The following is a 16,230-nucleotide window of genomic DNA, read 5'->3' as shown; positions in this document are numbered from 1 at the left end:
TTTACCACCCCTATGGGATAAACAATCAGTAGATTTGGTTTCCAGTACCATTTCTATGCTGATGACACCCAATTATATACTTCTCCTGACATCATGCCTGGCTTTTTTAGAAAACACCAGTGACTGTCTTACCGCTGTCTCTAACATCATGTCCTCCCTCTATCTGAAACTGAACCTGTCAAAAACTGAACTCCTCGTGTTTTCTCCCTCTACTAACCTACCTTTACCTGACATTGCCATCTCCTTGTGTGGTTCTACCATTACTCCCAAGCAACATGCCCGCTGCCTTGGGGTAATACTTGATTTCGAGCTTTCATTCACCCCCCACATACGATCACTGGCTCGCTCTTCTTACCTGCATCTTAAAAACATTTCTAGAAATCAACCTTTTCTGACTTTCGACACTGCAAAAACTCTTACTGTTTCACTTATTCATTCTCGTCTGGACTATTGTAACTCTCTACTAATCGGCCTCCCTCTTACCAAACTTTCCCCACTCCAATCTGTCCTGAATGCTGCAGCCAGGATCATATTCCTCACCAACCGTTACACCGATGCCTCTACCTTGTGCCAGTCATTACACTGGTTACCCATCCATTCCAGAATCCAGTACAAACTTATTATCCTCATCCACAAAGCACACCATGGCTCAGCACCACCCTTCATCTCCTCCCTGGTCTCATCCTACCACCCTACCTGTGCTCTCCATTCTGCTAATGACCTGAGGTTAGCATCCTCAATAATCAGAACCTCCCACTCCCGTCTCCAAGACTTTTCACGTGCTGCACCAATTCTTTGGAATCCATTACCCAGGTTAACACGATTAATCCCCACAGTTTTAAGCGTACCCCAAAAATGCATTTGTTCAGACTGGCCTACTGCCTCAACGCATTAACCTAACTATCCTTGTGTGTCCCATTCAAATAACTTAAACCATGATCAGGTTCCTCGCATCATGTTTTCACACTTTATGCAGTTAATAGTCCTCTGTGTCTGTACTGCTACATACTTAGGCAGTTAACTGGTTCATGCAGCTTTACATGAACACCCGAGCCTTATACTATGGCTGGGCCGAATAACTAAAGCAATTGTTACCATCCACCTCTCGTGTCTCCCCTTTTCCTCATAGATTGTAAGCTTGCGAGCAGGGCCCTCATTCCTCCTGGTATCTGTTTTGATCTGTGTTTATTGTTATGCTGTAATGTCTATTGCCTGTACAAATCCCCTCTATAATGTAAAGTGCTGCGGAATATGTTGGCGCTATACAAATAAAATTATTATTATTATTATTATTATTATTAACACTTGCATGTGTTATGTTAGGGGTTGTCAAGAATTTTCCTAAACGTTTATCTTGTTTCTGCTACTCTCCTGAGTAATACTTTTTTTTTAAATTCCGCTGTAAAGTTTAAAAGATTTGGGCCTTTATAATTAGTGCAAATTTTAATAGGGGCACGGCTCATAGGTTTTTAATGCAGAGCGGTTTAAAGACACGTCCACAGAGAATCCCATGGGCACCGCCCCCTTGTATAAACCATAAATATTGTGCCACATCTCTGGAACTCTATGGTGAAATTAAAAAGAAAACATGTATTACTCAGGCGAGCAGGGGGAATAAAATAATAAAAGCAAATACTTGACTTTTTTTTATAAGGGTTTGGGAAATAAAACTGAAACTGTCAGCAGGTTGTTGCTATATAATCTGAGAGCAGCATAACATAGGGTAAGAAAGCCTGATTCCAGGGATGTATCACTTACTGGGCTGCTTGATGTAGTGATTGAGATTTAGTAGAGCTAAGTTTTCTGCTCTTTATATCCCCGCCCACTCCCCTGACTGGCAGCTTCCTGTGGGCACTGTGCATTGTGAGCAAGCTACTACTCAGTGGTGGGGGGCGGGGTTACGCTGATTAGCCTGACTACTTGGCACCTGAGCTGTAGTCCGGTAGTGATAATTTTCTGCTGATAAAATGCTGATTGTATTGAAACTGGTACAACACGCAGCCTAATAAATGATACATCACTAGATTCAGGCTCCCTCACCCTATATTATGCTACTTTCAGATTAAGTAGAAAAAAACTGTTGGTAAATTCCCTTTAACTACTTTTGACCTGTTATTAAGGGCTCAGTGTTTGGTCAGTTTGTCAGTTTTTGCTGTTCCATAAGTGATTTGATTTCTTCATATAAAAAAAAATTAATGGCAAAATTTCTCCTAAATATTGCTATGTTAGTGCTGTCCGTGTTTTTTCTCAGACCCATAGACTTGTATGGGTGATTTTGATTTAGGATGAAAAATGAACACATGTGCATAATTTATACAATGGGCTGTGCTCAAATCTGTGAAACACAGTAGTACACGAACGTGGTTCATAGATGTCTGAATGGAACCCAAGGTGAGCGGGGCTGAGCTGCGGTACTGCGGCATTGCATGCCATATTATGAGATATTTTCAAATAGAAGTATTGCTACTAGGGGAAACGTGGTGCCTTGTGGAGGCATTATATCACTATACACAGGGAATCCCTGCTCTGCTGTACAATGTCTATAGATATGGCAAAAACAAACGATGAATCATGGAAGCACAGGAGAAGGCTGTGGACTGATTCACACTTGAAGTTAAGGTATTTTACATTTTTTTCTCCAACATTTTGTCTTTCAGCTCAAGTGTATGATGACATTGAACTTGGTGGAGTTTTTGCTGAGGGCGGTCTGAGTCATGATCACCTCTTCCTCACTATACATGATGCTGTTCTTTATGCCCTGGCAAATAACACAGGAACAAGGCATATAGCATCTGAGAAGGTATCTTATCTTATGATTCATATATATGTTATAATGCAGCCAATGAAGCAACCAAAATAAGAAACTTTCACCACCTGTCAAATCTAAGAGACCCATAATAATTGGGACTACTGTCTATCTAGTATCTATTTAGGGGGAACTCCAGGTTTTCATGGGTCCTAGGCGAAAGAGTCTCAGTGGGCTCCTTTAACACATACCACAATTCATGATGCACAGATACGGCAGAGAAATATAGGTGCAGTACAATGCCAAAGATTTCACTTCTTACATTACATGAGTGATATCAATAGCTCAGAAACTGGACAGTACAGTCCTCCATACAGTATTATACAGAATAATCAACCCTATATATTGCTCCATACAGTATTATGGGCACCACATAGCGCTCTATGCAGAGTAATGAGCCCAATATATTGCTTCATACAGTATTATGGACACCACATAGTGCTCCATACAGAATAATGAGCCCAATATATTGATCCATACAGTATTATGGACACCACATAGTCCTCCATACAGAATAATGAGCCCCATGTATTGTTCCATACAGAATAATGGAACTCATATAATGCTCTGTACAAGAATAATGAGCGCCATATATTGCTCCATACGGTATAATGGACTCCATATTATGCTCCATACAGTATATGATGGGCACCATATAATGCACAAGTATATGATGGGCCCCATATATTGCTCCAAACAGAATGGGCCTCATATAAAGCTCTATATATATAATTGGCTCCATAAGATGCTCCATATATAATTGGCCCCATATTCTGCTCCATATGTTATTGACCCCATATATTGTTCCATATATAATTGTATAATTGGCCCCATAAGATGCTCCATTTATAATTTTCCCCATATATTGCTCCATATGTAATTGGCCCCATAAGATGTTCCATATATAATTGGCCCCATATATTGCCCATATGTAATTGGCCCCATAAGATGCTCCATATATAATTGGCCCGCTATACTGCTCCATATATAATTAGCCCCATAAGATGCTCCATATATAATTGGCCCTCTATACTGCTCCATATATAATTGGCCCCATAAGATGTTCCATATATAATTGGCCCCATATATTGCCCCATATGTAATTGGCCCCATAAGATGCTCCATATATAATTGGCCCGCTATACTGCTCCATATGTAATTGGCCCCATATACTGCTCCATATATAATTTGGCCCATATTCTGCTCCATATATAATTTGCTCCATAATTTGCTCTAAACCTTAGAAAAAAAATGAAATCCTCACCTCTCCTCGCTGGTCACTGTACTGTTCTGGACTCCTCGGCATCTTCCGGCTCTCTGCACTGTGACTGCTCAGGCAGAGGGCGCACACTAATCAAGTCCTCGTGACCTCTAACCTGAAAGTCAGTCACAATATGGAAAATGCCGCAGGGCAGGAACAGGGAGAGATGAGTATCACAAGTACTGGGGCTCGAAGCAAGCTACGGGGGAGCCCACTTGCGGGCGCCGACACTAGCACAGGCACCGAAACTCATAGCGCACCGGTGTTGCCGACGTCGAGTGGGCACCCCTGCCTGCTCAGTGCCCCGACACTTGCTCGGGTCCGCCGATGCTGCCTCTACTAAAAAGTTCCTATGGTACAATTAGCGGATATTACTGTTTCATCACTGGACGATGCAAATTGACTGCTTTAAAAAGGTTTGCGCAAGATTACAAAAAAAGATGTTTTCTTCCAGAAACAGCCAACTTTTTGTACAGGACTGTCTTGTATTGCAGATTTCTGCAATAAAAATCTAGGACCAACACATGGATTTCGGTAAAGGGTGTGCTAGCAGATCCCACACAAGGATTAGACCAATTGTCATTTCAAAGGGAATCGGTCAGCAACATTTCCCGACAATCTGTTTATATGCACATGTAGCTCTTCCAAAGACAACTCCAGTAATACCTTTAGATGGTCAGTCCGTTCCCCCATTACTAAGAAATCAGCATTTGAATTAATATGCAAATAAGGCTGAATGTTGTGAATTCTGTGGCTGAATTCACTCCTGTGGTCACAAGTGGTACTGCAGCTTCTGAGCTTCCTCCCTCAGGTGTTCTGGTGAGTTCGTTAACTGCTTCATTACTTAACTCCGCCTGATGCTGCTATCCTTGCTCCTTGTCAATGTTTCAGTGTTGGATCTGAGCTTCTCCTGATTGTTCCCGTGACCTGCTGCTCTGTATAGCTAAGTGCTTTTTGTTTTTTTTGTTGTTTTTTTTTTTTCTGTCCAGCTTGTCTTTTGTTTTGCTGGTAGCTCTGAGACGCAAAGGGTGTACCGCCGTGCCGTTAGTTCGGCACGGTGGGTTTTTTTTGCCCCCTTTGCGTGGTTTTGCTTTAGGGTTTTTTGTAGACTGCAAAGTTCGCTTTACTGTCCTCGCTCTGTCCTAGAATATCGGGCCCCACTTTGCTGAATCTATTTCATCCCTACGTTTTGTCTTTTCATCTTACTCACAGTCATTATATGTGGGGGGCTGCCTTTTCCTTTGGGGAATTTCTCTGGGGCAAGTCAGGCCTATTTTTCTATCTTCAGGCTAGCTAGTTTCTTAGGCTGTGCCGAGTTGCCTAGGTAGTTGTTAGGCGCAATCCACAGCCGCTTTTAGTTGTGTTTAGGATAGGATCAGGTGTGCAGTCTACAGAGTTTCCACGTCTCAGAGCTCGTTCTTGTATTTTTGGGTATTTGTCAGATCACTGTGTGCGCTCTGATCGCTAAGCACACTGTGTTTCTGGATTGCCTTCATAACACCTGTCATTAGCAAACATAACAGTACAAGGAGCCCCACTAATGATTCTCAATAGAGGGAAAGAAAAAGTTCTGACATCATTTTTTTTTTTTCTGCTCTGTGTTCACTTTTTTTTTTTCCCCTAGACATTTGGGTGATTCTGGACACAGGTGTGGACATGGATATTCAGGGTCTGTGCTCTTCAATGGATAATCTCGTTATAAATGTACAAAAAATTCAAGATACTATTGATCAGAAATCTATGTTAGAACCAAGAATTCCTATTCCTGATTTGTTTTTTGGAGATAGAACTAAGTTTCTAAGTTTCAAAAATAATTGTAAGCTATTTCTGGCCTTGAAACCTCATTCTTCTGGTAATCCTATTCAACAGGTTTTGATTATTATTTCTTTTTTGCGCGGCGACCCTCAAGACTGGGCATTTTCTCTTGCGCCAGGAGACCCTGCATTGAGTAGTGTCGATGCGTTTTTCCTGGCGCTCGGATTGCTGTACGATGAGCCTAATTCAGTGGATCAGGCTGAGAAAAATTTGCTGGCTTTGTGCCAGGGTCAGGATGATATAGAAGTATATTGTCAGAAATTTAGGAAATGGTCAGTACTCACTCAGTGGAATGAATCTGCGCTGGCAGCTTTGTTCAGAAAGGGTCTCTCTGAGGCTCTTAAGGATGTCATGGTGGGATTTCCTATGCCTGCTGGTTTGAATGAGTCTTTGTCTTTGGCCATTCAGATCGGTCGACGCTTGCGCGAGCGTAAATCTGTGCACCATTTGGCGGTACTGCCTGAGGTTAAACCTGAGCCTATGCAGTGCGATAGGACTATGACTAGAGTTGAACGGCAGGAATACAGACGTCTGAATGGTCTGTGTTTCTACTGTGGTGATTCCACTCATGCTATTTCTGATTGTCCTAAGCGCACTAAGCGGTCCGCTAGGTCCGCCGTCATTGGTACTGTACAGTCCAAATTCCTTCTGTCCATTACCTTGATATGCTCTTTGTCGTCGTTTTCTGTCATGGCGTTTGTGGATTCGGGCGCTGCCCTGAATCTGATGGATTTGGATTATGCTAAACGTTGTGGGTTTTTCTTGGAGCCTTTGCGGTGTCCTATTCCATTGAGAGGAATTGATGCTACACCTTTGGCCAAGAATAAACCTCAATACTGGGCCCAGCTGACCATGTGCATGGCTCCTGCACATCAGGAAGTTATTCGCTTTCTGGTGTTGCATAATCTGCATGATGTGGTCGTGTTGGGGTTGCCATGGCTACAAACCCATAATCCAGTATTGGATTGGAATTCCATGTCGGTATCCAGCTGGGGTTGTCAGGGGGTACATGGTGATGTTCCATTTTTGTCGATTTCGTCATCCACCCCTTCTGAGGTCCCAGAGTTCTTGTCTGATTATCAGGATGTATTTGAAGAGCCCAAGTCCGATGCTCTACCTCCGCATAGGGATTGTGATTGTGCTATCAATTTGATTCCTGGTAGTAAATTCCCTAAAGGTCGATTATTTAATTTATCCGTGCCCGAACACGCCGCTATGCGCAGTTATGTGAAGGAATCCCTTGAGAAGGGACATATTCGCCCATCGTCATCACCACTGGGAGCAGGGTTCTTCTTTGTAGCCAAGAAGGATGGTTCGCTGAGACCGTGTATTGATTACCGCCTTCTTAATAAGATCACTGTTAAATTTCAGTATCCCTTGCCATTGTTATCTGACTTGTTTGCTCGGATTAAGGGGGCTAGTTGGTTCACTAAGATAGATCTTCGTGGTGCGTATAATCTGGTGAGAATCAGGCAAGGAGATGAATGGAAAACTGCATTCAATACGCCCGAGGGTCATTTTGAGTATCTAGTGATGCCGTTCGGACTTGCCAATGCTCCATCTGTGTTTCAGTCTTTTATGCATGACATCTTCCGTGAGTATCTGGATAAATTCCTGATTGTTTACTTGGATGGCATTTTGATCTTCTCAGATGATTGGGAGTCTCATGTGAAGCAGGTCAGAATGGTTTTTCAGGTCCTGCGTGCTAACTCTTTGTTTGTGAAGGGATCAAAGTGTCTCTTCGGTGTGCAGAAAGTTTCATTTTTGGGGTTCATCTTTACCCCTTCTACTATCGAGATGGATACAGTTAAGGTCCAAGCCATCCAGGATTGGATTCAGCCGACATCTCTGAAAAGTCTGCAAAAGTTCCTGGGCTTTGCTAATTTTTATCGTCGCTTCATCTGTAATTTTTCTAGCATTGCCAAACCTTTGACCGATTTGACCAAGAAGGGTGCTGATTTGGTTAATTGGTCTTCTGCTGCTGTGGAAGCTTTTCAGGAGTTGAAGCGTCGTTTTTGTTCTGCCCCTGTGTTGTGTCAGCCAGATGTTTCTCTTCCGTTCCAGGTCGAGGTTGATGCTTCTGAGATTGGAGCAGGGGCGGTTTTGTCACAGAGAGGTTCTGATTGCTCAGTGATGAAACCATGTGCTTTCTTTTCCAGGAAGTTTTCGCCCGCTGAGCGTAATTATGATGTGGGCAATCGAGAGTTGCTGGCCATGAAGTGGGCATTCGAGGAGTGGCGTCATTGGCTTGAAGGAGCTAAGCATCGCGTGGTGGTATTGACTGATCATAAGAACTTGACTTATCTCGAGTCTGCCAAGCGCTTGAATCCTAGACAGGCCCGTTGGTCGTTATTTTTTGCCCGCTTCGACTTTGTGATTTCGTACCTTCCGGGCTCTAAAAATGTGAAGGCGGATGCTCTGTCTAGGAGTTTTGTGCCCGACTCTCCGGGTTTATCTGAGCCAGCGGGTATCCTCAAGGAAGGAGTCATTGTGTCTGCCATCTCCCCTGATTTGCGGCGGGTGCTGCAAAAATTTCAGGCGAATAAACCTGATCGTTGTCCAGCAGAGAAACTGTTCGTCCCTGATAGGTGGACGAATAAAGTTATCTCTGAACTTCATTGTTCGGTGTTGGCTGGTCATCCTGGAATCTTTGGTACCAGAGAGTTAGTGGCTAGATCCTTCTGGTGGCCATCTCTGTCACGGGATGTACGTACTTTTGTGCAGTCCTGTGGGATTTGTGCTAGGGCTAAGCCCTGCTGTTCTCGTGCCAGTGGGTTGCTTTTGCCCTTGCCGGTCCCAAAGAGGCCTTGGACACATATTTCGATGGATTTCATTTCTGACCTTCCCGTTTCTCAAAAGATGTCAGTCATTTGGGTGGTCTGTGATCGCTTTTCTAAAATGGTCCATCTGGTGCCCTTGGCTAAATTGCCTTCCTCCTCTGATTTGGTACCTTTGTTCTTTCAGCATGTGGTTCGGTTGCATGGCATTCCTGAGAATATTGTTTCTGACAGAGGTTCCCAGTTTGTTTCAAGGTTTTGGCGAGCCTTTTGTGGTAGGATGGGCATTGACCTATCCTTTTCCTCGGCTTTCCATCCTCAGACTAATGGCCAGACCAAACGAACCAATCAGACCTTGGAAACATATCTGAGATGTTTTGTTTCTGCAGACCAGGATGATTGGGTGTCCTTTTTGCCGTTGGCTGAGTTCGCCCTTAATAATCGGGCCAGCTCGGCTACCTTGGTTTCTCCATTTTTTTGCAATTCTGGGTTCCATCCTCGTTTCTCTTCAGGACAGGTTGAGTCTTCGGACTGTCCTGGTGTGGATTCTGTGGTGGATAGGTTGCAGCAGATCTGGACTCAGGTAGTGGACAATTTGATCTTGTCCCAGGAGAAAGCTCAACTTTTCGCTAATCGCAGACGCCGTGTGGGTCCCCGACTTCGTGTTGGGGATCTGGTTTGGTTATCTTCTCGTCATATTCCTATGAAGGTTTCCTCTCCTAAATTTAAACCTCGTTTTATTGGTCCGTATAGGATTTCTGAGGTTCTCAATCCTGTGTCTTTTCGTTTGACCCTCCCAGACTCCTTTTCCATACATAATGTATTCCATAGGTCGTTGTTGCGGAGATACGTGGCACCTATGGTTCCATCTGTTGAGCCTCCTGCCCCGGTTTTGGTGGAGGGGGAATTGGAGTATATTGTGGAGAAGATTTTGGATTCTCGTGTTTCTAGACGGAAACTCCAGTATCTGGTTAAATGGAAGGGTTATGCTCAGGAAGATAATTCCTGGGTTTTTGCCTCTGATGTTCATGCTTCCGATCTTGTTCGTGCCTTTCATGCGGCTCATCCTGGTTGGCCTGGGGGCTCTGGTGAGGGTTCGGTGACCCCTCCTCAAGGGGGGGGGGGTACTGTTGTGAATTCTGTGGCTGAATTCACTCCTGTGGTCACAAGTGGTACTGCAGCTTCTGAGCTTCCTCCCTCAGGTGTTCTGGTGAGTTCGTTAACTGCTTCATTACTTAACTCCGCCTGATGCTGCTATCCTTGCTCCTTGTCAATGTTTCAGTGTTGGATCTGAGCTTCTCCTGATTGTTCCCGTGACCTGCTGCTCTGTATAGCTAAGTGCTTTTTGTTTTTTTTGTTGCTTTTTTTTTCTGTCCAGCTTGTCTTTTGTTTTGCTGGTAGCTCTGAGACGCAAAGGGTGTACCGCCGTGCCGTTAGTTCGGCACGGTGGTTTTTTTTTGCCCCCTTTGCGTGGTTTTGCTTTAGGGTTTTTTGTAGACTGCAAAGTTCGCTTTACTGTCCTCGCTCTGTCCTAGAATATCGGGCCCCACTTTGCTGAATCTATTTCATCCCTACGTTTTGTCTTTTCATCTTACTCACAGTCATTATATGTGGGGGGCTGCCTTTTCCTTTGGGGAATTTCTCTGGGGCAAGTCAGGCCTATTTTTCTATCTTCAGGCTAGCTAGTTTCTTAGGCTGTGCCGAGTTGCCTAGGTAGTTGTTAGGCGCAATCCACAGCCGCTTTTAGTTGTGTTTAGGATAGGATCAGGTGTGCAGTCTACAGAGTTTCCACGTCTCAGAGCTCGTTCTTGTATTTTTGGGTATTTGTCAGATCACTGTGTGCGCTCTGATCGCTAAGCACACTGTGTTTCTGGATTGCCTTCATAACACCTGTCATTAGCAAACATAACAGCTGAAGTGCTTTCCTAAGTCTGTGTCACTCCGGCTCTATTCTCCGCCCAGTTCTACCTTCTCCTGCTTGACTGCTGTGTGACTTTAAGAAAAGAAGCTAAAGAGCTATAGGAGAAGCAGGAGAAGACGCTGGGCTGGTAATTGGGCCAGAATTACAGAGGCTTGGGCTTTTTTAGCCTGATTCAAATGCAGATTGCTAAGTCAGGAACAGAGGAACAGACCGACTAAGGCATTGTTAAATTCTATAAATAATTGGGAGGGAGGGTCTTGCTGACAAATGGCTTTTAGATCAATAACAATCTTGTAGTGACGTTTTACATAATATTTTCCATAAGAAATTAAAATGCCATTCAGTACCCTATTAGGCTGGCTCTATTTCAAAACTGATTAAATAAATACAGATTATTGTGCTTATAATCAGGAATAATTGCAGTCACTGTTTGGGCTGTTTTGGAATCTTGTATCTGACCAGGAAAATAATTTTTGGAGTCTTTGCTTCTTCCGCACCAACCTTCTGAAGGACATGTAGCCTTAGAAGTCATGTATGCTTAGAGACTGAATTTACTGCCTTTATATTGTAACGAGTATAAGATTAGTTGTTCATATTGACATTTTTCTACTGTACATTCCTCTGGTGTGTGTAATAGATATATGCTGTACTATTCACAGATAAGAACTGTAGACTTGAATTTCATAGAAAATATAAGGTCACTGGGGTCATCTTTACCAAACATTAATTCAAGGTCTCTGCTTTTGACTTTTCCTCCACTGAATTTGAGATGCTTCTAAGACTGAATTCACATGTATATTGTCATCTCTGTCCTGTAATAGCAGCGGAAAACTGAAGTTTGAGATCTGCCACATGACTGATACCAATGATTTATAATGTGGTCTGTCAGGTTCTATCATGGTGCCAGTAACTTTTTCAGATACCATATGTCTGTGTGGGGAATGCAGGTCCTTAGTTCAATATTAGATGTCTACTGACTAGGCAATCTATAGATTAATGTGTAGACAAAAAGTTGAATATTTGGCCAGAGTTACACTACCGTAGAATATGGCCAAGTGCTATGCGAGAAAACATCCAGTGTTACTCTATCAGTGTTTTTTTTTTCTCAGGCATATTCGGCGTGCATGTAATATCACAATAAACTGCGATTGGCACCGAGACTCGGCTGAGACTCGCAATGCAAGCCTGTGGGTGCGAGAAAAAAAAAAAGATGTTAGTGACATAGATAGAATAAAAGCCAGCAATTCAGCAGGACCTGACAGGATAGAATAGATGGATTATATAAAGTATATACACATAGAATAGATATATAGATGTCAGTGACAAATACAATTAGTGCAGTGTGTGTGCAGCTCACTGTGCATGTATTTAATTAATAAAAGATTATTTTTCAGAAAAAAATCGTGTTTGAGCCCGCGTAATTTTCTTAACCAGCAAAGGAAATGCCTATGGCTGGGGGCCGATGTTTATAGCCTGAGAAGGGAGTAATATCCGTGAAGATTCCCAGTCTATTAATATCAGCTCACAGCTGTATACTTAGCCTTTACTGGTTATTAAAATGGTGCACCCCTCCAAAAAAATTCCGTAGGGTCCCCCAATAATTTATAACTAGCAATGGCTATGCATACAGCTGCAGGCTGATATCAATAGCCTAGGAAGGGGCCATGAATACTGCCCCTCCGAGGCTAAAAAATATCAGCTCTCAGCTGCCCCATAAGAGGTGCATCCATAAGCTGTGCCAATTCTGGCACTTAGCCTCGCTCTTCCCACTTGCCCTATAGCGGTACAAAGTGGGGTGATAGTTTGGGGGGTTGATGCTACCTTTGTATTGTCAGGTGACATCAAGCCCAGAGGTTAGTAATGGAGAGGCGACTTTAAGACTCCCCCATTACTATCCAAGTCCTTTACTTGAAAGAATGAATCAGACTCCTTTAATAAGTCTTAATTAAACCATACACACCGCAACGCCCATCCCAGTTATGCCAATGTCCTCTGCAAAAGAATTAAAATAACAAACAACAATATTCCTCACCTTTTCGCAGAGAAGATGATAATCCATTTGTCTCACGACGGGTCCATCTGTGCTACATCTAGATGGCAGGCTGCATTGTTGCATGATGAGACCAATTCAGCAGAGACACTGAGCAGCATGTGCTCAGTGTCTCCCTGTGAACTCCTATTACCTGTCTGATGGCACCACGAGCGTGAGAAAGGTCATGAGAGTTTACAGCCAATGAACTCACTTCACCTAACTGACGTCAGCGCTCGCACTGTGGGAAAATTTCTAATGGCGCAATAGCATGCATCTTGCCAGAAATATTATTCATGTCAAGGAGTGGAGTAACATTTCTGATTTAAAGTCATCACTTTACATGAATTTTTGGGGGGCTTAACCACACCCCATTCCAGCCCCTCTCCAGCTTCACCATTTTGGCACAGCTACTTGAAGCTGGCGTGAAAATGCCAAAAGTTGCAAAAATGTTACAACTATTGAAAATATTTATGCCAATTTTCTGGCATAAACATTTTGATGTATTGACCCCTGTGAGTCTTGTGGCCCACTTAGTTATGTAATCTGAATAAAAAGGCAGCTTTTCTCAACATTCATTGCACTTTAGAATCTCAAACTGTTCAAAAAAGTTGAAGTCATGCCAGGATCTATCTTATTATTTATTCTGAGTATGTTCACTCAGTCCAAGCCCATTATATCTACACCCTTTTAATGATCCAGCAACTTTGCTTAGGAAATATAGAAACTTCTTTTTCCCAACTATTGTCTTTCATAGTAAGCTACTTATATTGATATTTTACTGGTATCGTATTTCTCCTCAATTAAATGGCTCTGCCAACATGTTACAATACATCAATAATGACGCCCGCATCTATTTCAGGGTTCTGGTGACACAGAGATTTGTGTGCAGGACACACAAGATGAAATCAGTGAGGATTATCCAAATCTTGAAGAGGTGAGTGAAAATGAACTCAATGGTGGACACTGTTTAAATTAATCTCCATGTTGCTATCAGTTTTCAAAAGCCGTGCGTTGCGTTACTGTATAACTTATATGGCTATGACTTGTAAAAAAAAAAAAAGGATTTTAATCAACAATGTGATGCGTGTCATAAAAAAATACAATTATGTCAAATCACAAAGTAAAGCTGCTGTGAGCTATTTAATAGGTAGATTGTTAAAGCTGACTTCGTGTGTACACACTCTGAAAATATTAATAATGAATCGGCTAGGTAGTAACTTTAAAGAGTCTGTCAGCATAAAATGACTGTTCAAACCAAGCACACGCCCTTGGCGCACTTTTGACAGTGCACCTTCCCAACTATTTGTTTTCAATCTATCTGCACCTATCTTTACAGGAGCCAGAGGAGGGTGGAGATAGATGACAAGCAAGTAGGTGGGAAGGTGCACTGGACTGTTTGACCACACGTGTCTGTGCTTGGTGTGAACACTCATTTTGTGCTGTTTCTACCTGATTTAACACAGCCTAGCTTGTCCCCACAGTCCCGATCAGCAAGTCTAACTGCTCATCGGTTACGCGTCCTATTTCTTTCTCTACTGGCGCTCTGGATCTACTGCTTGGGTCCCTCACTAATCCCATGAACTCAGTCCTGTTACCTTCGTCATTTTGCAAACTCAGGGTCTCATGACACTTCGCCCTATCCAAAGACCCCTCTTTTGTGGAAGGCCACTCTGTCTCTTTGGTCACTTCAAGGTCGTGCTGTTTCCTTGTCCCCAAGTCTCCTTTTCTTTAGTTTACCCACAACGGCAGCACTGCTCACATACACTTCCTACTTGAACATGAGCTTGTTCCTATCTGCGGAATTACAGTAAGTGGTCTCTTTCCCTAACCCTAAGACCCTCCCACTATGGGCTTGTCCTAAACATTAACTTTATCCTTACCCTAACGTCACTTATCCAACTACAGTCACTATCCTATCACTCCTATCTTATGTCCTGAGCCCTAAACTATGTCTTACATAACTTATAACATAACTATACATAACTTATAACATTACTTACACACTACACATTATTCACATTCACGTGATTGGTGTCTTTAGTTGTAGGAACGCTACAGCCTTTGGCCACTACCCATATACATGCACCACTGTATTCATTGAGCTTATCTTTTTTTATCCAGGCTATGTTTGGCAGTATGTTCCAAGCTGAAATCCAAACAGCGTTGTGAAGTCTAATTTGAACAGTGCAAATAAAAACAATGCTTCATTCCTTCTAAAATCATTGGTTGGTGACACTGGGGTCCTCAAGGCACAGTTGCTAAAGTAATTTCAAGCCAAGGAATCCACCCTCTTCAATTTTGGAAAAGCTAAGTCTACTGCTTTTTAATAAAAAAAGAAAAAAAAGAAGGAAAGAAAGTGACTCAGGTGACATGAAAGCTGCTTGGAAAGTGAATTCCCGCTCGTACCTCAGTCCCAATACTGTTATTGCGTCCGTTTCAATGTGCCTGTTGTGGATGAAAAGTTCATCAGTGTCTCCCAAGGATCTTTTATAAATGTAATAAAGGAAACAAAAGAAAATGGAAAATCCATGCTAATATATTTTTCAGTGAACTCAGCTATGTATGTACCAGAACAGTTAATGGTTTAAGGCACTGTAAAAACTTGATAATTTTTGGACCAATGTTGACTTTGCAAACAAGCGCAAAGTAATAAATAATTATTTTATGCTGCTTTCTGAAAATCAAGCAATGAATGTACAGACTTAATATTTATGCCAGTAATTGAAATCAAACCATTTATGAGAAGTCGGAGCTTTAAATCACTACCTATTGCAGGGATTACTAGCAGATTAATGTTATTATTATCATCCACAGATGTGAAGTATGCACCATCCTGTACTACAAAATAATACCGTACAATGAATGTCAATAGCCAAGGTGTTTACGACTTCAGCACTAAAACTGCGGAGCCAATAACACGCTATGCTGCAGTCAAGAGATAATACGCACGGCGTTTCTAATGTATATAGAAGAAAAAGTTCTACAATTTTATTTATTATATGTGGATGTTGGTCCCTGTCTTTGCCATTGTAAAATCTCATGTATTAAACTATTGGTCACAAGAGTTAAAGAAATTACATTATTTATTGTCCTGTTACTGCCTATAGTTTTATACAGATATATTTGAGACAATATATTACCAATCATCCTTGCTTTTGTTTTTTGACTTCGGTAACACCAGCATAGACAAAGCAATTCAAGGACAGAGGAATCGCGCCGACCCTTGTAATTAAATTCATGTTTTTTTGCCTTTCATATCCAATAGAGATCCAACAGTGGAATCACTAGCTCATGCAATTTAAATGGTAATGTGAATTACTAAGGCGACGCACACTAGCAGAACGCTAGTGTGAACGTAGCCTAAAGCTGTTGCTATCATAAAAAAATTACAATCTTTATTTCATTCTAATTAAAAAGTGCATGATACAGGTAGGCAAGTAAAATCCATGCAGTTTTTAATAAGGATGAAATAAAGATTGGAGTTTTTTATGATACCATCAGCTTTTTCTCTTCACATTAACACCAGCTTAGACTTGATCTACTAGAATTTAAACAAGCACTCCTCCCTTCAAAATTTTTATCCCCTTAATATATTTCAGTCAGCACTATAGCATTATA

General features: G+C 42.2%; 1 protein-coding gene across 5 annotated transcripts in view; it reads left to right on the top strand.

The window, feature by feature from the left end:
* The window catches only part of SLC26A9 (solute carrier family 26 member 9), a 183,268-nt gene extending 167,594 nt beyond the window's left edge, over positions 1-15,674 (top strand). For all 5 annotated transcript variants that reach the window (XM_069756258.1, XM_069756254.1, XM_069756255.1 and 2 more), the window contains 3 exons: positions 2,658-2,800; positions 13,472-13,546; positions 14,734-15,674. In XM_069756258.1, the coding sequence (XP_069612359.1) occupies positions 2,658-2,800; positions 13,472-13,546; positions 14,734-14,781 (266 nt within the window). In that variant the 3' untranslated portion in view covers positions 14,782-15,674. The remainder of the gene's footprint in view (positions 1-2,657; positions 2,801-13,471; positions 13,547-14,733) is intronic.
* Positions 15,675-16,230: the final 556 nt, after the last annotated feature.

Source organism: Ranitomeya imitator, chromosome 3 (genome assembly GCF_032444005.1).
Source record: "Ranitomeya imitator isolate aRanImi1 chromosome 3, aRanImi1.pri, whole genome shotgun sequence".
NCBI classification, from domain to species: Eukaryota; Metazoa; Chordata; class Amphibia; order Anura; family Dendrobatidae; genus Ranitomeya; species Ranitomeya imitator.
This window is presented reverse-complemented; position numbering and strand designations above follow the sequence as displayed.